This window comes from Xylocopa sonorina, chromosome 3 (assembly GCF_050948175.1).
Source record: "Xylocopa sonorina isolate GNS202 chromosome 3, iyXylSono1_principal, whole genome shotgun sequence".
NCBI classification, from domain to species: Eukaryota; Metazoa; Arthropoda; class Insecta; order Hymenoptera; family Apidae; genus Xylocopa; species Xylocopa sonorina.
In genome coordinates this window covers 15406125-15428199 of record NC_135195.1, presented here as the reverse complement: position 1 = coordinate 15428199, position 22075 = coordinate 15406125, and the positions used below count along the sequence as shown (strand labels likewise).

The following is a 22075-nucleotide window of genomic DNA, read 5'->3' as shown; positions in this document are numbered from 1 at the left end:
ATAAGAGACACGCGTACATAGTCGATTGAATAAGTGATTGCGAAACGGCTCGATAGTGAAATTTTTTTATCTTCGAATGCCTCAAATAACTTATACTACTCGAATCGTTTCGCCCGAGGGAAGTACACGTTTCAAAGACGGTAATAACACGTTTCGTTTCAAGGTCGCCGCGGCTCTATGGCATCCCGGCCCGCCAAGAGAAGTGAAAAAAATCTCTGTAACGCAGGAAATTTAAACTTCGAAACCCGAGACCCTCGATCCGTGCGCATCCCGGCTCTGTACTTAATGTAATGCGCTAATTAACTTTTCAATTTCCGCTTCGTCCCGTTCCGCGATAAACTTCCTTTCCTTTTGTGCCTCTACGGTTCCCTTTCGATTCGATTCGATATTCTTTTACCTACTTTCCCCTTTTTAAAATAAATTAACGAGTGAGAGAGAGAGAGAGAGAGAGAGAGAGAGAAGTAAACATATAAAATTGAATTTTCTTTAGGGTAAATTGAAGTCTTTGCCCGATTTGTACATACGCACTGTGAGCGTGCAAGACATACACGTGTACCAAAAATGACCAATAAGTATTAGACGTAATTTACCACGCCATCGCCCATCTTCCAAGAGCTTTCCCGCCTACAACGAAATACTCTATTCCTTATATTTCTAAGACTAGGCACTCGTATGAAAGTAAAACTATCGCGAGTTGTCATCGAGAGTCGTATCTACTCTCAGCTGGACATACATGTAAAATACCTTCACCGTCGTGACAGCATGATTCGTAATGATCATAGAAATCGCCTTATATTTACCGTCGCATAAAAACGAACCTTCGTTTCACGTTCTCCGTAGAAAGAGAGACGCGACGCAGCAGAACCCCTCGGAATCTCTCAAAGGTAACCCGTCTACCGCAACGCGCAGATCCTCCATTAGAATACTTGCACACGAGCACAAGAAACAAAGGAAATAGCCTTTTCTAATCTCAATTTTCCTCTCTCCGCGGAAAGAGAAATGTACGTACATGTATACCACGATGGAACCTCGCAGAGCCTATCAGAAGTAGAGCATCTACCACGGTAAAAGATCCTTTACAACACGCTACCCGCAGACACGCCTAAGAACAAAGGGAAAAAGCATTTTCCAACCGGAATTGTACACTGTCTATAGAAGAAGCGATGTACCGCTGCGGAAACTTCCCACTGTCAGATGTAGAACGTTCACCGGCGGTACTTAAGACAGACGGCTAAGATGCCAAGGAAAAAAGCGTTTTCCAACCACCCGGTTCCCACTTCCCCGTAACGGGCAACGAACGACGTAATAGGAACTGGAGGAATCCAGCGACGACGCTAGATCAACTGCAAGGTCAATGATTTTCCGAGCGGACCGATGAACTTAGGTTGCGCGCACGTATACCGTAGAGTAACCACCGCCGTCGGAGAGGAACCGAAGGAATAAAGAGGAACAGAGAGGGGAAGAGCAACAGAGAAGGCAAGGTCGTTGCCTAGATAACAGTTGCAAGGTACAGTTGGCTCGCATGCCTGGTACCATGCGACCAGACGCGATCATAGAACGAGGGAAAGGATTCCTGGGCCTCCATTAGCAGCAAATAGATATTTATTGTTCGCCAATTCGGTTAGTCAATTTCCCCAGGCTCGGTTGATGCACGTGCACGCTCGCTTTCGCGGAACAGGTTGTAGATATTCGCTGGGACCCAGGCTCGGGGAGAGCCGACTCGATGAAGAGGATATCCAGCGCTGGGAAGGGTAGAGGAAAAAATGGTGGATAACGTGTCCACCGTTTTACCGTTCAACGTAGCAGGATGTTACATTTCAATCGAGCCACGCGACTGAATGTGTAACTATCCTGGTTGTCTTGGGGACGAGTCGCACAATCGGGCGGGAGGAATTATTCAACGCGCAAACGTAAGTCAAGAATGTTGAATAAAATTGTTTCATTGAAGGAACTAATCGTACACCGTGTACGCGAGCGTATGTAACGGAGGCTTTTCATAAAGCTACTATAGTTATTGGTTTTCATTTAGTGCTCGAATTAATTTTTCTTTGAGCAATTTTTGCCTTTATACGTCATGTTGTAAAATTGCGTCGTTGCGTTAAAAAAGAATCGCAAGAAGTAGATGTTTCTAAATATTCAAATATTTAATCGGCATACGTACACGAATGCAGCACAACCTTGTCTCTACAGTAGCAGAGACTTCTTCCGGCAACAGTGCTTACAATGGCGTTGAAGCGCGTAGGAATCACCTTCCAGCATATTTCCCCAATGGATTTCGCATAGTCATTCCAACAATGTGGTTACTCGCATCAATAACCCCGTCTTCCTCTGTTTTTGCCAACGTTTACACTCATTATACTGATTCGCAGGTCCACTTATCCCATGGCCGCATAACAAATGTCCACCGAGTCTCCCACAAGCATCGGTTCCTTCACTTCCTCGTATTTGTTTCCACGAATGCCTCGAGCGCGACAACGCGATATCGATCACTGGATACCTAAATACCTTTTTTCTTGTTTGCTGCCTTTTTCTACACGATTCAAATATCGATGGAATTTCCAGATACTCTTTGAACGTCTAAATGAACGTTAACGTCGTCCACGTATTGTAACGCAACGGTAATACGATAGAGGAACACACGGCAAAGTGGTTGCCCATTTTTCTACATACCCCAATGTACCCCAATTTCCACCGTCTCTTTGAGATCCCGCATTTCAAATCTCTCTCGGCGCAGCGTAAGCGAGTAAGCGGGAACGAAACGGAGCGGCAGAACGTAACAATTTGAATCGGGCAGCGCGAGAGAATCGGACAGAAAAAGACCTTAACTCGAACGAAGAGGAGGCGAAGGTTACATTATCGGCGTGATATCTCGGCTTATTTTCTTTGGTCCGGTCCGGACACACGGTCGGGAAGGACGAGACGGGCAACGAGTGATGTAAGAGAGATGTACCTACAGGGCGCCTCTTCTTCCTTCTCCTCTTCCATCCCTGTCCTACACGCCGGTTCTTCGTCCTCCTCTACCCCTTTCGACCGGACCGAACGCCTCTCCTCCCTTCAACTTTCACGGAACGGTTCTCGCTTTCTTTCTGTTACAGGCACGCTGGGCCCGTTCGAGGGGAGCACCTATCCAGCCGTGGCCCGGTTGAATTTAACGTGGCAGGTGCCTGCTGAATGGACATTGGGCCCCGGTTCTCTTCGTTTCTTCTCCCTCTTCGCATCTCCCGCTCCTACGTCTCTCCCTCGACGATGCTCACGATGTCTCTCTTCATCGTTCGCGATCTTGCCGCTGCTTCTCTATCTGCCGAGTCTATGCCAGCGTTTCCCAACCGTTCGTCTCAACGGGCTCGTTACGTACACCGCCGGTATCGTTTCTGGAGTTTTCTCAAGCCAACATTCGGGTGCTCGGGACGACTTACCGGGACGAGGAATAGTTCGTTGACTTGCCACTGAAACTAATTGAATCGGTGGCTCGCGGAAGGGGACAAGATTGGCCGTTTTTGAATAACCGAATACTTAAATGTATCGCGTGTACAAGTATTGTACCGTACAAAAGTGGCTTGGCCCACTTGTAATATTTGACAATTTCTGCACAACTCGAACACTGTGCCATCCAAACAGACATTACTCTTAACTCTTCCCAGTGATTAGCGAAAAAGGTCTTGACTCGCAATAAAGGAACCTCTGACTGTGTAACAGAACAACTTTTGACTGTCCAGCTGTCGTCAAGCTGTGCCCTCTCGTGCGTCCCGTGTGGCTACAGCAATTCCAGTTTACTGCTTAAATATCATTTCAATTGACAACTGGTGTTACCATCCCTGAGACATATTCCATCGACTGACCGCCATAAAATTCTAACGGTCGGCTTGATTGACAATCTGCAGAGAGGAGAATTAGCTTCTACTAACCAGATGTCTTGCACGACAACTTTCCCTGCAGATGCGAATGATTTATTCGACGTTACACTCTTCTGAGGAGGCACAAGGGAAAACCTGAACCGAAGTCCAACTGTCTATTCATAAATCTTCTATTATTGGATTATACCATTCTAGGATTAAAAAAACATCTCATGTATCCGTATAATTTTGCAAAAAAAATTATGTATTGTACGTACGATTTTATAAATATTTATATACGTGTGTACTACAGCAATCCAGAGGGAAATATACAGGCCAGGCGTAATAGAAAGTTCAAAGGAGGAAACGTCCGAATAATGGAAGTTCCCCTGTGAAACGAAAGTATCGAGGATGCGACCGCTCGTATTTATTTGTCTGCATTCATCCCTGCGCGAAGCCGTACCCTACATGCTTCCCCAATTGCAAATGAATCCCGATGCCCCCCGGTCTAACTGCCTCGTTCAGTGGGAAAAATTAAGAAGAACAGCCCGTGCGACCGGTGGGGCTAGCGGACACGCCGGTTTCGCAAGCCGCCGCGGCTCGAAAAGGCAAGAAGTAAGAAGAACTGTCCGGCGGCGTGCTCCTGATCATTTACAGAGAGAGTCACTCTCGTTGACGAGCCTTCGCGTTACTTCTTTTTCTGCCCCGGCGACCTTCCATATCCCGTCCTCCCATCGAGAAGTCAACGCGCGTACGCGCGTACCATGGCGACCGGAGGCTGGTCTCCGTGCGCGCCAGCAAATTTGACGTGACGCCGGCCTTTTGTTCGCCTGTACGAAGCAAATTAACGCTGAAAACGTAAGGCCGCACGGGGAAAACCTGACTGTAACCGTTCTCATCGATTTTCTAATTTTCACGCCACCGGATAACTAAAAGGGTGAAGACAGACTTTGCATTTTTTAAAAGAAAGCGTGTACTATTAAATCTTTCTGTTTTTTTGAAATAATTACATCATTTTTGAAGATGTGACTGAGTGTCCTTCATAAAGAAAGGGTTAAGGAGTTATGCATACCTAGCCAGGGATAAGATAATGCGCTTGCGAGAAGGTGCAATGAAAGAACGGCGGGAAAAAGGAAAATTACAAAATAGCCGCGAAGCGACCGCACAAGTCGACAAGGCGACGAGGCGAGTATCGCATTGGCTTGTAACCCGACGTTTTGCTGGCATTTGCGCCTCTTAATGCGATCACTTTTCACTTTGCTTCCGTTTCTATTGCGCTCGTGTTCTCCTGATCCCTTGCTTCGCTCCCATCACATCCGTTTTATCGCATTCCATTTGGAATTTTATCTTTAGAATCGTGTGCTACAGAAGAAAACAATGTACATGAAAACTTTAATCGTTTAAAAAGAAACACGATACGTACACTAAAGTTCGCAGAGAGATATATTTCTTAAGGCAATGGTATTTCCCACATTGGTGCTTTGTTGATTGAAGGTTAATTAATAAATTACGACGACGCGTTAGTTCGTCATTCGTCGCAAACTAGTTAGTCAGCAACAGTTCAAGGTCGAGGGCGATTGCTCGATTCAAGGCCAGATCCCAGTTTCCTCGATTTTTCAACGTCTTATTGGTAACACGAGATGAGCGCGCGCAACCAGCGTGTACCTCATAAATTCGAAACCATTACCCCTCTAGCTTCGCGTTCCTCTCACCAAATTACGGGATTATTACAAAAGAAGCAGATAGTTGTGGAAATACTGGAGATATTAAGATACGTCTCAAACTGGGTCGTATATAAGGACACATTTCCAACGTTTTATTATTGCAACTCGAATATTCAACGAGCTCACCCTCTTAAAGTGAAAATATACGGCACGCTTCAGCTGGAATTGAGAGCAAACAGGAAAATAAGAATGACCGTTTCTTTAGGACCACATACGCCATCTCTGGGTCGCATACTAAGATCAATGAATAAATGACAATCGCGATGGAAAAGAGAAAAAAGGAGATGCACGTCTGCATTGCTTCAGTACCACGCGATTATCGCGCCGCAATACTGTCGTTTGGGAACCATTGGTGTGAAACCATCTAATAATCCACTTGTATCGTATTTATCCAGAATGTACGTTATATCGACGTTCGTATACAATAAATTAAGTGTACATCAGAGATCCTGTCGCACAGTCAATTCCTCTCTAACAACACACAGCACCATTAAAATGCAATTTACGTTCACACCATTTTCATTTGCTTTCAATTGTACAGATTCTTTCCAAGAACAAGAATGTGGCTGTAATTTATAACCGTAGCAACTATATCATCAATTTTTTTTCAAAATTGACTTCCACGCATCTTTCGAAATAAACGGGCCGTACAATATCGAACGCTAATGCGCGCTATTCAGCCGCGAGCTGAAGTCGAGCCGAACATAACCTCGCTGGGCGTTCAGCACTCTCATTAACGTTTGTTTTTCTCGACGACTAATTGCAAAATGTCGTGCGCCATCAACCGGCGCGGTAACGAGATACTTGGACGGAATTTAGCGTGCGCTCATGATTCACTAACGACCGACATTCAGTGACTCCGTTGTTAAAGAAAAGAAGAGGATATATATCACTTTGCGATGAAATATGGGATGCGCTTTCTCGCTGGACGCTGGCTCGAATGAACTGATGCTAGTTTTAAAAGGGATGAAAGAGCAGCTCGTAAACTAGAACACGGCGGGGAAAAAAATTGAAGATGGCGGTGAGTAGTTTCCTTTTTCTACAATGTTGCAAAGGGAGATAATTGAAGTGAATGTTTCAATCTCTTTAATAGTAATGATTCTCGATATTCTTCTATTTTAACTGGTTTTGGATTTCCACTTTTCATTTAGTACGTGTACGTATCTGTATATAATCGCGGCAAAGAGGTAACACGTGATTGTCGCAAGTGAAGTTCGTCTCCCCTGACTTTTCGCTGTTTTCACTATTTCCTAACTCCAACTTTGTGCTACAAACACGACAAGTCGCTCTTCGTGACGACGACGTGCGTAAACCCGTCGATGTGCTTTAGCCTCTTAATAGTCCGACCTTGAGCCAGAACTAAGGAGTGCCTTTGCTACAGGCACAACCTTCGTATACCTTCATCAGCAGGGCTCAGCCAACGGCTGACGGAACGTATTTTTGTTTCCTCGCGTTCTACGCTAATTGAATCGCGGAATTCTCCTTACCCACGTCCACCACATTTCGCTCTTGTCGGTCGTGTCGCTTTACGGATGTTTTCGTTTCGATCGCAATCGAGGATGCCGATCTCGAGACGAATTTTCAACAATATATCGATCCTTCGCAACAGACAATTATTTTTACAATCTACTACGTATTCATCTACGATAACTAATAGAAGATTCATGCATTCGAAGGACCATCACACTCGTAGAAATAGAAAATCAATTTCTGCAGGTCGATCATTTTTTCAAACAGTCTACGCGGCACCAATAGCCATTCATGCTTTCAATCAGGTGACAAGATAAAGGCGCGAGAACGGATACCTGTTGTGCATTGTGTGTAGCCTAACACAGAGCTGTGGAAGCTCCTTTTCCACCTTGAAAACTTTACCGATTGCGCAATTGACTCTTTGAAGAAGCGATAATATAACGTTCAATCTTTAAAATGGATTATCGTGGCTGCCAGACAAGGCCAACAACTGTGTAATACCGTAACACATGCTGTATAAACATTCTACGCTATGTGCCTCTAACAACACGTCGGAAAAAGAGAAGAAGAATATAACGTACAGATAACGCTGATTAAATATTACACAAATTTACGAAAGCAGCGATACAAATTAATCTGAAGAACAGTTCCACATGGATGAGAACAGTAATCTGTGTGAATTTGCTTTAATAGTCTATGCATTGTACTCGAAAACTTCAATCATTTGAGGCTTCTGCAATTCTTTTACGTTTCTGTAATTCTAAAGCTATGTTAGACTAAAACCGTGCTATAATCAACGTTATCATAAAATCAAATTATCGACGCACAACAAGAGAAAAATTCTCGGTCGATAAAACGTCACGGGGAACGCGGAAAATGTAAATGGAGTATTATGGGGCATGGTAGAATCGCGTTCCATCGGAAACAACAGAAGCGGCGTGTCTTCGCACGCAACTAACGCTCAAACGTCCGAAGACAAATTAATCTTCGCAACGATTCAATAGCGTGAGATGGAACACGTTCGAAGGAGTAACGGGTACAGATCAGAGTCGACGTGTCTACGAAATTACAGGGGATCGTCAATCTCGACTTTTCCGACATCTTTTGAGCGAACATGTATTCACATTGCTACGTAGATGCCAGAACAGTACGCCTCAAGATATTGTGTATATAAACGTATGTGGCGGAAGTTTGCAAGAAGTATTTCGGGTAAACACCTGTAGAGGGTGCAGTGTATACTGGAAGGATAATTCCGTGAATTTAAAAAGAATAGGCGCACTGCCACGCGTGCATGTATTTCATTCGTCCAATTGTCTTTAATTTAATCAAGAATGTAAAAGAATCATAATCTATACGCCTGTATACTCGTTAAAAGGAAAGAAATAGGTCAATTAAGAATTTAACACAGATATGAAATGCAACAAAGAGAATAAAGTTATGGCCATGACGTAAGGAACATACTAATCTCATACGTGACCCCATTATTTATGCCAACTGTGAACCATTTGCCTGATACTACGTCTGCTCACCGCATAACTGGAATTCTTTGACCCTTTCTGATTTCCATCTTTCTAACACGATTAATCGATTATTCTCTCGCGTACTACGATAATTTATTCGGTCTGTTTGATTCATGGCTAGCATATAAATGTGATATACAGATTTATTCGAGAAATTAAATAAAATAATTATTTTTTTATTTTATAAAGCCTATAACATCTTAACTGAATTATTTCGAATCGATTTGAGGATTGTGATATATATAGAGAATAATTAACTATTTTTAAGAGCCAAAAGTCGCTAACGTTTAAACAGCGCCATATGGTGCAGGATAAAGTAAATCATTGTTTAAATCCGTATGTAAACACGTAGAGATAGTATTTTTAGCACCGTTAAACGCTGGCTTGATTTAGTAGTTCACAGTTTGTGGTTTCAACTAATAAAACCAATCTGGCTCCTAATTATATACAAGTATGTTTTCTTGAATTTTAAATAACCGCGCTAATTTTTAGCGCAAGTAGATAGGAATATTTTAGTAACGCTCGTAAATCTTCATGAATTACCTGATTTTTGTAAAACGGATATATGAAGCATGTTTTGCATCGATAATGCATTTTACATAACGTATCATTCAACTTATATTCTCTTACGATAAGAAATGAAAAAAAACTAAACAGTTAGCGACAGATATAATTAAACATTAAATAAGTGACGACAAATTGAAAATAAATCTGTAAATCATATCAACTATATTAATATACTTATTAAATAATAATGATAGAGTATTATATCACTTAAAACGGTCTTATAGTTTCAACTATAAAAACATTGATGCATATACTGTTCTGCGAGAATAACGAGGCAGCTCGAAGGCGCACCATCTTTTTAAGTTTTTCGTTGAACAGTTGGCGCGTAACGTATTTATCGATCGTATCCGGCTGAAAAAATCGTTACAGCGATGATACGTTTGAAACAAAACTTGTTTACAGTTACCAGCCGTACGCCTCGGTACACAATAACAAATGAACTACTAAGAATCGGTGAAGACCTCACAAGTCAAGAATCGCGAAATCGATCGGTATTTCAAAAAGGCGAGAGCAACTATAAACCTATCGACAATTTGATCGCATGGCTCGTCGAACAACCGATCGTTCGAAAAGCAATCACGCGTCGACATTACTCGTGAAGCCGACAAAATCAGCCCTAAAACACGTTATGTCACACGCGCGGTTACAGACTCCGAATGTAACAACAGGTTGTATCGTAACTAACTTTGGCTGGCCAAAGCGAGCACCGCGACAGACATACCGCGACCGGCGAATTTTCTCAAACAGTACACCCATACGTACCCTTTCGAATCGGCCCGCAAAATTGGCCACTTTAACAGGCAGAAAAGATTCGCACGGGCGAGAAGGGTTTAACATAGAAGGAGCCGCGAAACGGCGAGAAAGAAGAGGAAAAGGGCCCGTCCAGATCCGTCCCTGGCCTCGGCGAAACCGGGCGGGCTGCTAACTCACCTCGTGCCACATTCCGCTGGCTCTGCCAACGTTTTCGAAGACGAGAGAATGCACCGAGCCGCGGGCCTGGCCACCGCCACCTTTTGCACCGAACAAAACCACACCTGCACCACCACCCGTTCCGCACTCGTCTCGTTTTTCTCCCGACGAAAATTCAAACGGCACACGTGAGAGTTTCAGCGGGCTCGCATGCCCGCGCGACGCGATTCGTCCGCGCTGCCCGCGCGCAGACTCCGAAACGAGGCTACCTCACACTACGAAGGAAACGTCAATCCGACGGATCGTCACGCGTTTCGCGGTACAACCGAATTCGTTACGAAGCCGGCGTTTACGCACTCCGCCGCGGGACGTCACACCTTAAACGTAGACCGTGCGAGCGATCAACACAGACTGAACCGCCGCCGCGCCAACCGACCGGCCGTGGTATACAGTGCAGTTCGTCGTTACGACGCGGTAGTGGGGATGCGCAGATCGCCCGTTTGTATTGGATTACCCCCACTAAGAAATTTGAAATTCGAGAACTGTTAAACAGTCGATGCCGCAATACTTAAATGTTTAATATCATTTAGTATCATTGTAAAAGAATAATGCAATAATTATATTTTTCATTTAAGTATAGATAATATATAAATTTTACGTGAAACATTTCTTCTAATGATCGATTGAAATTACTTTGTACTCCTTAACTGATCAAATCAATTTTTCTATTTGCATTTCTGTTGTATCGTATTGTCATGCCCGGCTTTTTACACGACGCAATAATATGAAAAAGAAACTGTATGTAGTTTTTGTAGAAAAGTGTTAAAACATCCACTCTGAAAAAAACTTTCCGCTGTAACAACACATTCTTAGTTGAACTCGTATCGAGATTTCATTAGAAACATTTTATCGCCTACTAGAAATAGCTTAAATATGGCGACCCACATAGGTATAGACCATTCTGTATAAGTTGACTAAGTTAAAATTAAAGTCATACACGTATATGATAATACGAAGTAACAGCCATATGTTGAAACCTATGTAGCAGTAAAAACGCAAACCTCATCGAAATTATAAGTACGTCGAAAGTAACGTTGAGATATATTTAATAAAATTTTAATTCATCATTATTAAGATAGGGAGATGTAAATAAGTAAATTGTGTATGTCAATTTATTTTTTGCCCATAATTCTGACTGTTATCATCTATATGTATATAATATATTTACGTATAAAAGTGCGTCTATAGTTGATATAATTCTAGCATTGAAATAATGATTATACAGATATAAGGATACGAATCATTATATAACATTCTAATAAAGTATATATTAATGTACGTTCTAAATATCTTGATATTTTATTGAAGATAGCAAATATATTGCGTTTCTGGGAAAGGATTTTACTGAACACATTAATTCGATTTAAAATGTATATTTTACATAGGTTCCAGTCTATGTTATTCCTAAACATATTTTTTATGTTCGCATATCATCCACTCAAGAGTGTATTGCTAAAGTAATCCAATATTACCTCAAGATGTATCATCGTATCTGAAAGCCGGTTGATATGAGTCAAACACAAATTTATTTTGTGATATAATCACTTGTACAGAATATCACGTTTAGTGAAGATTTACTGAATACACATAAAAGTTTAATCATAATGCGCATAGGTACTTTTATGCAATCGTATATTAATAAAAATTAGTAAAATAATAACCACGTTTCCTCATTTATCTTCCTTTCAATAAAGATCATTTACAACGTCTGCCGTTTCGTTTTTCGTCCCTCTCGCTTGTCCTAAACCTAACCGACGATTACATTCCCAAATTAACACATTTACATGTAATATTCTTTTCGTTTATAATCAATCTTTTTCTCGCGTGTTTTTCTATAAACAACCTACACCATAAAATTCTCAATCATCACACTACAAATCTCTAAATTTGTATTTTAAAGACATATAGTGCATAGTACTTTTTTATACTTTTCTTCATATATATATATATGTATATATATATTTTTTCAGTAACGTAAAAACTAAAGGAAAAAAGACAAAGGAATGAAGAGGGGAGGAAAACAATGTGCGTCGGGATAAAGAAATGAAAATAAAAATGTTCCGCTCTTATCGCCGTAGATACAAAACTTACATGGAAAACACTAATGGATTACCGGACACTTTCTCCTTTTTCAAGCAAAAAACAAATTCTATTCGCAATTTATTCGACTTGGTGACCGCGATTTTTCAATTCTTGACGAGTCGTTTATTTCTCCGTACATCGAACGTCATTTAGCACTAAAAATTATTACCCCCGTACCCACTTCTGATGTTCGTGTAAGGAACAAGCCTGTATATGACAAGATACCGATCTCTGTATATGGCAAACATATGAACGTTTTCATGCAATACATTTATTCTAATATAATTATTACGTAGTACACTCAAGCAAATGAAATAATCGTTTTTTCTTTTTTTCCCATGATAATTTATAATGACTGATTAAGCCAGAAGCATATTTATTTTAACGGCAATCTATTTTCCATGCAGGTTCCACATTTCTAAGAAACATCATAAATGTACAATATAACAAAGAAGGGTAGGTATCCTTCGTATATACCATCTACTATTATTCTTTTTCTCTTCATCTTTCTCTCCCTTTCTCTCTTTCTCTTTCGCTCACTCTGGCATTCTCTCTTTCTCTCTCTCTCTCTCCCTTTCATACACTTTCTTTCTATTTCATGTGCACTATCTCTCCCTTGAATATGCGATAAACAAATTTACACCGACGAAATACATTAACAGAGCTATCTAGTACTTAGAGCACATCGAGAAATACAGAATACAGAATAAAACTAGAAAATTTCAAGATTGAAGTATATCGCGTAACAAGTTTAAACATTTAGATTACCAGGGTACTTGTATTATCGAGGCGCGATAAAAAAAGTACCGATCCGAAATAAAAAAATGCATATTGAACAAGTCAGTAGCGTGTATTCTGTCAAGAGTTGGAGTAAAAGTTTATAATTATGTGTGTGTATGTGTGATTTCTTTCATTTTACTTTTCTGACAGTCAGTTACCTCAGATATCTCTCACCACACCTGTTGTAAGAGGTAAATAAGGAAAAAATTAGAAATTGTAATGGAATAACAGTATTGCATATTGGTGGTTAGCTCATAGGAACTTGTCCGTTAGAGAGTAGCCGTTCAACAGCAGCATTTATATCTCCAAATGTGGCGATTAGAGCTGAAAATTAGGTTAAAATATATATGAATAATTAACGATACATATCAGTGCACTCAATACACAAATTACAAGTAAAGTATAAATTAATTAGCCTAATAAGAATCAAATGATTCAATTTTATCTTTTATAATTTATACAATTAAAATTACTGCGAGCATTTCTATTATAAAATACAATGAAATGAGAATTACAGCAAAAAATGAGTTTGATTTGGTATTTCAAAGTGACGATGGCAAAAATTACAACAGAAATAATGCGCGCCGTTACCTTGTAAATTAGCCTCTCTATTAAGAAAGCCCATGGCTGTAAGTTGTTCTAATTGCGCTCTGTAACGTTCTTCCGGTGGCGGGACAGGTTGACCATCGACTTCTACACCCTGGTTTAATGCCATTGCCGACACCTGGCCAAATATAAAATTAATAGTTCGATTTTTTCATATGTAAGTCTTAACTATTAAAGAAATTTACCATGCGCGCCATAAATTGAGAGAATGCGTCTTGCTGGTTCGTGTCCGATGATTCTGTTGTTGGCGGTGTTGGAGTTGTCGCAGCTGCATTTGGTGTTGTAGTTGTAGGCGGTACTGTCAGTCCCATACTGAAAATTTTATATTATATAAATGCTGACACATAATGCTGAAATGAACGTATCGATATGTTCGCAACAACTTACTTTTCCACAAGGTCCGGAGCAACAGTACGTAACTGTTCCATTCCCTGCTGGATTTGCATAATAGCGGCCAAAGCATCCGGATTGGTGACGACATTCTGAATCTGTGGATTTTGCATCTGTTGAATAAATGCAGGCATCATAGCTCTCATCTGTTCCTGCATCTGCGGATTTCCACGAAGGAAAGGATTAGCAGAGATCATTCTGTTCGCCATAGCTGGATCTGCTGCTAGAGCTTCCAACATAGATCTCGTATACGGAGCGTTTAACATGTTTCTTATCAACTGTGGATTCTCCATCATTTGAGCTGCAAGACTTTGCATTCCTGGTGAATTTAGTAGACCTCTTCCTGGTTGTTGTTGCTGCTGTTGCTGTTGTTGTTGTTGTTGCTGCTGCTGCTGTTGCTGTGGCTGTTGGTTCGGAGAATCACTCTGATTCTGGGACCAGGGATTCGGCAATGGATCTCTATTTTCTTGACCTTGTTGTGGATTATTCTGACCGTCCTCACCGCTGTTATTTTGCACCAAAGCAGCAAATGGATTATTCTCATTGACTGCCGCCGCAAACATGGGCTCCTGAATATCACGATACATGCGACGAAGTGCACTATAACCACCAGGAATACTTTCTAGATTAGATATAGCTCTATCGTGAGAACGCATTAGTTCTTGAAGCATCGATGGATTACGTGCCAATTCTATAGTTTGTCTAAAACACAGAAGAAGATAATCAATGTAAAATTTATACCTTAAACTTATTTATTGTACTTCAAATCACTTTATGCTTACCTTAGCAACTCAGGATTATTTAACATATGACTAATTTCTGGATTACTCTGCATCAGTTCTCGCATTTGTGGATTAGCTGCAACCAAGCTACGCATGCTCTCTGTATCGTTCATCAAACTTTGCACCAAAGGATGGTTAAGTACTTGACGTAATGCCTCTGGATTTAACAACAACTCGCGTTGCATACGCTGTTGCAAATCTATAAAGCTAGTGGACCCTGAACCAAGAGATGCCAGTCCTACAAGCCCCCCTAAACTTCCTAATCCAAAAGGGCTCGCATTTATGTCAGCTATAAAATGTAAAATAAGATTTAAATTCGAATGTTATACTAAAACTAATATTTAGTAATATTTTTAAGTGTACATCTAATATAAATAGAAACTTATAGCAATAGATTAGTATTCACAATAATTGTCTTAACATTTCTTCATATGTACATAACATTTATTAAAAAAAGAATCTAAGTATCTAGAAACGTTTGACACATATTGATATACCTTGTGATCTTTGAGGTGTGGAATCTTGACTCTGATTAGTGGGGGTGCGTGGTGCTTTGATAACCAGATGCACCGTCAAACCATCTTTAACATTATGCGTACTTAAAGTTTCATGATCTTTCATGATCTTCCCAGCAAATATTAAGCATAATTGCTCCGTCTGGGCGTTGAACTTCTTCGAGATTGCTTCTTTGAACTACAAGTAAATATTAAAGAAACCAATTACCAGAGCTAACCCAACAATGACAAGTTCCTGTTATTTAGCTGAAAATTCGCAATATCCGGTGATATTTAAAAATACAGAACAAGGAAGCTTACGTCCTTGATACTAGCATCCTCCTCGATCTCGATACTTTGTTTCTCTTTCGGCGTTTTGACATTAACAGTAATTTTCTTTCGAGTATCCTGGCCTTCTGCCATCTTGAATCGGTAGATGACTCGTTACTTTCGACGCTTTCGATTCTCCCTCGTCGAGGGCCAATTGCGCACCGCTTTCCTCCGGATACTCGAATCCTCACTTTTTTTTTCCACCGAGAGGAATTTTCGTTCGCGAACCGATTCCCCGTAAGAAACTACGCTAAATTTTGTTAACAAGTTATTCCAAAGAACTATAAAGATCACATAGAAGGATCAACTTGCGCGACTATTCTATACTAAGCCATAATGTATAAAACGATGAAAAATACACGATATGTCAAGCCCCCGTAATATAGTTTCGTTTGGACATCAATAATGTACCGCGGTTAATGTAATAATAATCCTATTGTATTTATGAATAATTGCTACCTAAATGCGTGGATGATGAAGCAATAATCTTACTGAGAAAGTACTTGGTCTTATTTACAAAAAACCACGAATCGTTGCATTAAGAGGTTATGTCGCGCTGCCACTACCGTAACATTAAAATACTACCTCGACCAATAATCACACGTCACACGTTAAACATGTATCCAGGCACAGACCGTATCATTAGGATATGATGTATTTTATGAAGAAATTGTGAAATCTACGAATAATCATATTCTAAAATCGGCATACGAAAATTTATATTCAATGACTAATGTTTTAAACTATTTCCTTTTTTTTTTTAATTATCCAAAATAAAATGATTACTAATCGTTTCGAATCACAGATGTATTCCTGTATTCCATAGCAGAGTAGATACGTGTATTCCGATAAGTTCGATAACGTATTACCATGTTTCGATTTACCATATTATTCCCTTAAAAAATGTGGCTACCATTAGACAATTACGAACGATAAATATCTAAACCTTCCTGTTTTTTAATAAACGGTGAGAAATTGCGAAGGTAAGTTTATTTTTATTGAAAAATGTTTACCTAAAAATACATAATTCTTTTTAACACAAAAGACAATACGAGTGATTAAAAGGAAACCATTTTATTCTTTAGAATTCGTTCACGGAGGGGGGGGGGGGGGGGGGGAGATATTAATTCACTGGTCGTGTTTCAGGAGAACCGTCGATTTTTCTTTCTGGGTTTCCAGCCCTCTCTGACTCGCCCGCTCAGCTGATGTGCCGTAGCATCGCCTTGTTCGTAGCTCTTAAGAAGGGCCAAGTTTTTTATACCTTTCATTTCAGTACAAGGAAGCAGCAGATGATCATCTCCGTTAACCCAATGGGTTCAACCGTGACTTTTACTCGACGCCTTCCACTTTGTGTGAAATGATTCAATATATTCGATATTGACACCTGCAATCGAATAAATTGAGTTTAATTATTCGCGCGCAAAGTGCCTCCCAAAAATTACCTGTATAATATGTTATAATTAAAACTACCTGCACTCTTCGCCAAACCCTCGGGACTAAAAGTGAGGGTTCTTTTATCATCTGGGCTGCATCCGGTCAATAATGTCACTACTGGTGTTTCGGCATCGTTCGTCATGCCAACTTTCGTCTGTTGAGTAAGATAGTGACAGCATTCTATAATTTGAAAGAACAACCATGCTTCTTTATCCTTTGGTCTCGGCCCTTTAATATACGGTAGCGCCAAACACTCGTGAGGTCTTTGGGCTCTTAAAAATCTTGATCCACGTTTTAATTGAGCTTCCAACCAACGTGTTGCTTCTCGCGCTCGACCACTAATACGTTTCACCTCGTCCAATGCAGAAACAACTAGAAAAAAAAGAAATACTTGCGTTTAGCTAAACGATAATTAAGAAAGCATACCGTGTATAAAAATGAATCGATAAGTTGTACGCGTTCAAAATGAAAAATAATAAAATAGTTACATACCAACACTAGGGATCACAACGATAAACTTTTTAGCATACACTAAGCGCTTTAGCGCAGGTGTATGCTTGGCTAGAGCCTCATGATCGGGTACCAAATAGGGAGACATAAATCTAGATCTCAAACGAGTCTCTAAAGCACAGACTTCAGCTTTCAACCACAATTTTCCCATATGCCTCATTAATTTTCCACGAGAGTGCTCCACTTCCCAATCTTTACCGTTACCCTTCACATTTGAAGTATTTACATCAATTGTTATGAATAACCGTTTCGTTTCTTCATATTTTACTCCAGCGTCTTCGACGGAGCTAAGAAAATGGCCGAATTCAATTAATTTAAGTGCTCTCAATAAAGTCTCTTCTCGCTTGTTCATTCTATGTTTATGTAATATCTTCCAGTTCAAAGATTTTTGAGCATCTTCTAAAAGATTAAATCCTTTCAAATCAATATCTTCTGGTAACGGAATAATTTTTACGCATTCTTTCAATTTATCCACACTCGATAAAATCATACTGTCATCCTTACAATTTTTCAACAATGATTCCGCGTTTATGTTAATTAAATTTAATAGAATCGTAATGCGTTTCAATAAAATCCGTGAACTTTTCCCGCATATTCGTATAATGTCCGGATTGCTTCTTAACCAATCGCAGCATATCTTGATAGATGCCAGTACCTCTTTTCCAACTAAAATATTCAATACATCTTCCGATTTCAAATTTTGTTTTTTCAATTGAGCGATATATGTCACCCTATCCGAGGATGAGCTATTTTCATCGAATGTATCATTTGAATTAGTTGTGACAGTACTTCCGGAATTTGTTACTGAATCTTTATCGGTGACTTTTTTCTCCACTTGATCTTCAGGCGTTTTCTCGCCATTTTGCGAACAAATATGATCATTGGCCATATCGGATGTTTCACTTTTCACTTCAGTCTCTTGTCCGTTCATCTTTATCGTTTCAGAATTGTTGGCATTCTCCTGATTCGCTTGCTCAGACACAGCTTCGTCATCCGTAACGTCTTCAGACAATGCGTTTTCTTCGCTTAACACATCATCTTCCGTTTCAGATACGTCAGAAATGATCTCATCGCTAGAAGAGCCCATAGCTGTTGGATCAATGTCGCTTGCATCTGAATCGCTGCTATTTCTTCGTTTTCGCCGTCGAAGTTTTGTTAATAAACTTTTTGCTTTGTCACGAGTTTTTCGAACACCATTATGCATATCTCCATTGTTTCTCTCTGAAGATGTTCTATCATTTACTACCTTACATTCGTTATTCTCATCCGAATTTGTCTGTTTCACAACGTTAGCTTTTTCATCGTCCATAGCTTCATAATTGCAAACGTTATCTTTCGACTTTGATAATTCTAAATCAGGTAGAGGTAAATCTATGAAACATTCCTGGAATCTTGTTATTGTAAATTGTATTATTTGAGATAATATTGCCAATGTTATAGCAACAACACCTTGCACCTCACTCGATTCTTTGCTTTTCAATCTTGAGATGGACATTAGACAAATAGCTATTAATTTGAATATCATATCGTCGGTTAAATAATTCGTTTGTTCATTTTTGCAATTTTGAAGATATATTTCCAAATTGCTCTCCTGCTCATTGATAGCTGTATTATTTGGCTCAGGTTGTTCTGCACTTAAGCAGTTTTCAATACTAGTTAGAAGATCCTACAGAAGGTATAGAGTAAATAGAGATTAATTTTTACAAGAGTGGATTTAGAAATAACAATAGAGCACATATAAAACATTGATTCCCATTTTCTAAAAGGTAGTAAAATGTAGAGCCATCACTATACTGTCTAATCTGGTATAAACTAAAATTTGTATCAATTTGTTTACCTGACATTCTTGATTTATTCGATCAGAATTTGGTGTGTCATAATCCCACAATTGTAACAGGGAAAACAATTTAGATACACACATGTATGTAGGACATTTTTCATCAGTACAAATAGAGTGTGTAACAATGGCTCTCTTCAGGTTTCCTTCTGCTCCTTCAAACGGTTCATTGCATAAAACGCTATAAAATAATAGCTGTTATTAACTTATGCAACCATATTTAAAAAATATGAGATATTTGTTAAGTTAAAAAAAAGCATCATTTTTAAATTTTATCAAAAATTATAATAGGGCACTTTACAGGTCATGATTTTTTTTACATGAGTTTTTTATACCATACTTTCTGAAAATTATAATGTGTAAGTTCTTATACATTATAGTTAATAGGAAAGATGAAAATCTTGTGCTTCCATTCGATACATAAAATAAAAAGGTATTCTAACCATCTCATGTAGTGGTACACCGCATCTAGTCCATAATTTTTATTGCCTGCTATAGTACCCAATTGATTATGCGGCATTCCGATATTTGGATCGATCGCTATAGCCATTTTATAATACCTCTTTGATATCATTGGATCCCAATATGGATCTAATTCTAATTTATATCTAGCTAAATCCCCGAGGCATACCAAACTTCTATGAATCAAGCGCATAACACACTGTTTCACTTCTTCAGTATGATGTTTCGACTGATTTGTTTTACCCTTTACCTTATACAATATAGGGAAATAAAAGACTAGATTAGTTTTATTCTATCACGTCAATTCTTCTTCTTGTGTCCTACATGTACACTGTGTACATTTAAAAATAAAATATTGACATTTCCAGAAAGACTTACACTTGACAATCCCGTTACATTTTGTGTAAATGCAAAATCAATAGTACCAACTAGATCTAAGGCATATTCTAGTTGTAGTTTTAAAATCAGGTGATGGTAAAATCCAACCCCTACTGCCAAATGGACAGACAACAGTGCTTTCTCTGTTTCAGTCCATGTATTACCCTAAAATGAAATCTTACTGTAATCTCCATTGAGATATTAAGAATATCATGCTGTAACATTATAAACAGACTATGGTTGTTTATGCAATTGCACATTTAACATGTACTGCATACATTTTTTAATAAACATTAAATACCTTCCGTAATTTTTTTAATGCATAAACGATATCATAAAATGCTTTTCTCCATAGTAACTCCTCTGTTTTACGTGCATACCCAACAGGATCTTTAGTTATTAACCTTACACAATAATCTTTAAGCTTCACCCGCAATGTTTCCCCTGAAGGGGTAAATAAGTCTGTTATTACTAATGCACGGCTCTTTTGTTCGTCTAATCTTTTTGCGATGTCTGTTATACCCCTGTTAATTGAATGCATTTGTTACAAAATTCCACAATATCATATTGCTCTTAATAACATTACATGCAAATTTTGGTATCAGTTTGACGATACCTATATCTTTGAAATATACAAATTCGTTTTATACTTATAGTTAAGTTACATTAAATATTCATATAATAATGAAATTTTAGCAGGGTACATAGAAATTGATAGAGTAATCCCTTATAAGCAATATTTTCTAACAAATAGTATTAAGCTGCGCATAAAAGCGCGCCAATGTAACATGATGGTGTTACGGGTATAGGTTATGTTAGCGCAAGGTGAATTACGGATATTCTAGCAATATCGAAAAAATTTCGTAAAAGTGTAATGGACGAAAAATAAGCCTAATGAAAAAAGAATACTGTCGGTATAGTAGCTAGATATTACTTGTGCAAACGTCTCGTTTGTTCGAGGCAATCAGTCGTACGGACATCTGCTGCAGTGTTGTACGCCCTCCTCATTTTGCTTCGATCATTTTTCACTTTCTGACCGCTTCGTCATTATTCATTTTCCCGCGGTCTCCTGACACGCGCATCTCCGTCCTACGGTGAAAAAATTCGACATTCGCCCTCGTCTAACTCCAAAAACCTCCCACGAACTACAGAGCTTATCACAATTACACTGTACGCACACGTTCATATGGTTCGCTTATAATCGTCGCAAGGAAGTCATCTGGGATACCTATGTGGCAGTGTTGCCAAATAGAATATTTAGAAACTATACGCTGAACAATTGGAAGAATTTATCGCGAGAAATTTAAAGCACAAATTTTTATGTCTCCCATCGATTCAATAGATATCGAATCGTTCGAAACTCTATTCCAGCTGAATAGAATATTGTGCTTTAATATCATTTATATAATTGCTGACAAGATACATCATTGATTAGAAAAACTTGTCCATCTCACTCTTGTTCCTCGGGGGACGGAACGAGCAACGCTATTGCCATCTATGTATACGATGTGCGATTCTATGCCACTATGCGGCAGATTACAATACGCATGCCTACATGGTTGTTCTGGATTAATCGACTCGTTTGAATTTCTGACTTATGATGTAACTAAATTTTGCCGATTTTAACACTCTACAAAAATAATAGAACAAGAGATTTACTGTTTAGTTGTACATTAATTCTAATTTTAGACTTACTTTGCTTTAAATATTATTTAAAAAATTTTTTATACATATAAAATGTTGTCATTAAAAATTAACCTTGTTTCTACTTTATAACTTCTAAATAAAAGAATTTACATTATTTTAACAATTGATTATCCTGTATCCTCTGTGCTTCAATCTTTATAATGAACTTTATTATATGAATCCAAGAAGCTTAGAATGCTGTAATTAAATTCGAAAAATCT

General features: G+C 39.1%; 2 protein-coding genes across 3 annotated transcripts; both read right to left on the bottom strand.

The window, feature by feature from the left end:
- Positions 1-12996: 12996 nt before the first annotated feature.
- Positions 12997-16101, bottom strand: Ubqn (ubiquilin). The gene is made up of 7 exons (XM_076892574.1): positions 15539-16101; positions 15221-15416; positions 14724-15012; positions 13939-14643; positions 13737-13863; positions 13537-13669; positions 12997-13269 (listed from the first exon to the last, which is right to left on the bottom strand). Exons 1-7 carry the CDS (start codon positions 15638-15640, stop codon positions 13193-13195), a joined length of 1629 nt encoding a protein of 542 aa, XP_076748689.1. The 5' UTR covers positions 15641-16101; the 3' UTR covers positions 12997-13192.
- Positions 16102-16522: 421 nt separating this feature from the next.
- Smg5 (Smg5 nonsense mediated mRNA decay factor) lies at positions 16523-21455 on the bottom strand. Of its 2 annotated transcripts, none has more exons than XM_076910905.1 (8): positions 21103-21455; positions 20470-20692; positions 20151-20333; positions 19772-20040; positions 19329-19509; positions 17474-19157; positions 17018-17353; positions 16523-16931 (listed from the first exon to the last, which is right to left on the bottom strand). In XM_076910905.1, the coding sequence occupies exons 1-8, from the start codon at positions 21174-21176 to the stop codon at positions 16864-16866; spliced, it is 3018 nt and encodes a 1005-aa protein (XP_076767020.1). In that variant the 5' UTR covers positions 21177-21455; the 3' UTR covers positions 16523-16863. The 2 variants fall into 2 exon arrangements, with proteins under 2 accessions (XP_076767020.1, XP_076767021.1); XM_076910906.1 differs by having other exon boundaries at positions 20169-20333; positions 21103-21453.
- Positions 21456-22075: the final 620 nt, after the last annotated feature.

Excerpts from the sequence above, each read along its gene's own strand:
- Ubqn (XM_076892574.1), bottom strand. The coding sequence starts at position 15,640 with ATGGCAGAAGGCCAGGATACTCGAAAGAAAATTACTGTTAATGTCAAA. Across the intron at positions 15,417-15,538 it reads AGGATGCTAGTATCAAGGAC|TTCAAAGAAGCAATCTCGAA; the intron begins GTAAGCTTCCTT and ends ATTTACTTGTAG. Across the intron at positions 13,270-13,536 it reads TAGAGAGGCTAATTTACAAG|CTCTAATCGCCACATTTGGA; the intron begins GTAACGGCGCGC and ends CCTAATTTTCAG.
- Smg5 (XM_076910905.1), bottom strand. The coding sequence starts at position 21,176 with ATGAGGAGGGCGTACAACACTGCAGCAGATGTCCGTACGACTGATTGC. Across the intron at positions 19,158-19,328 it reads GAATAAATCAAGAATGTCAG|GATCTTCTAACTAGTATTGA; the intron begins GTAAACAAATTG and ends TACCTTCTGTAG. Across the intron at positions 16,932-17,017 it reads GGGTTTGGCGAAGAGTGCAG|GTGTCAATATCGAATATATT; the intron begins GTAGTTTTAATT and ends ATTCGATTGCAG.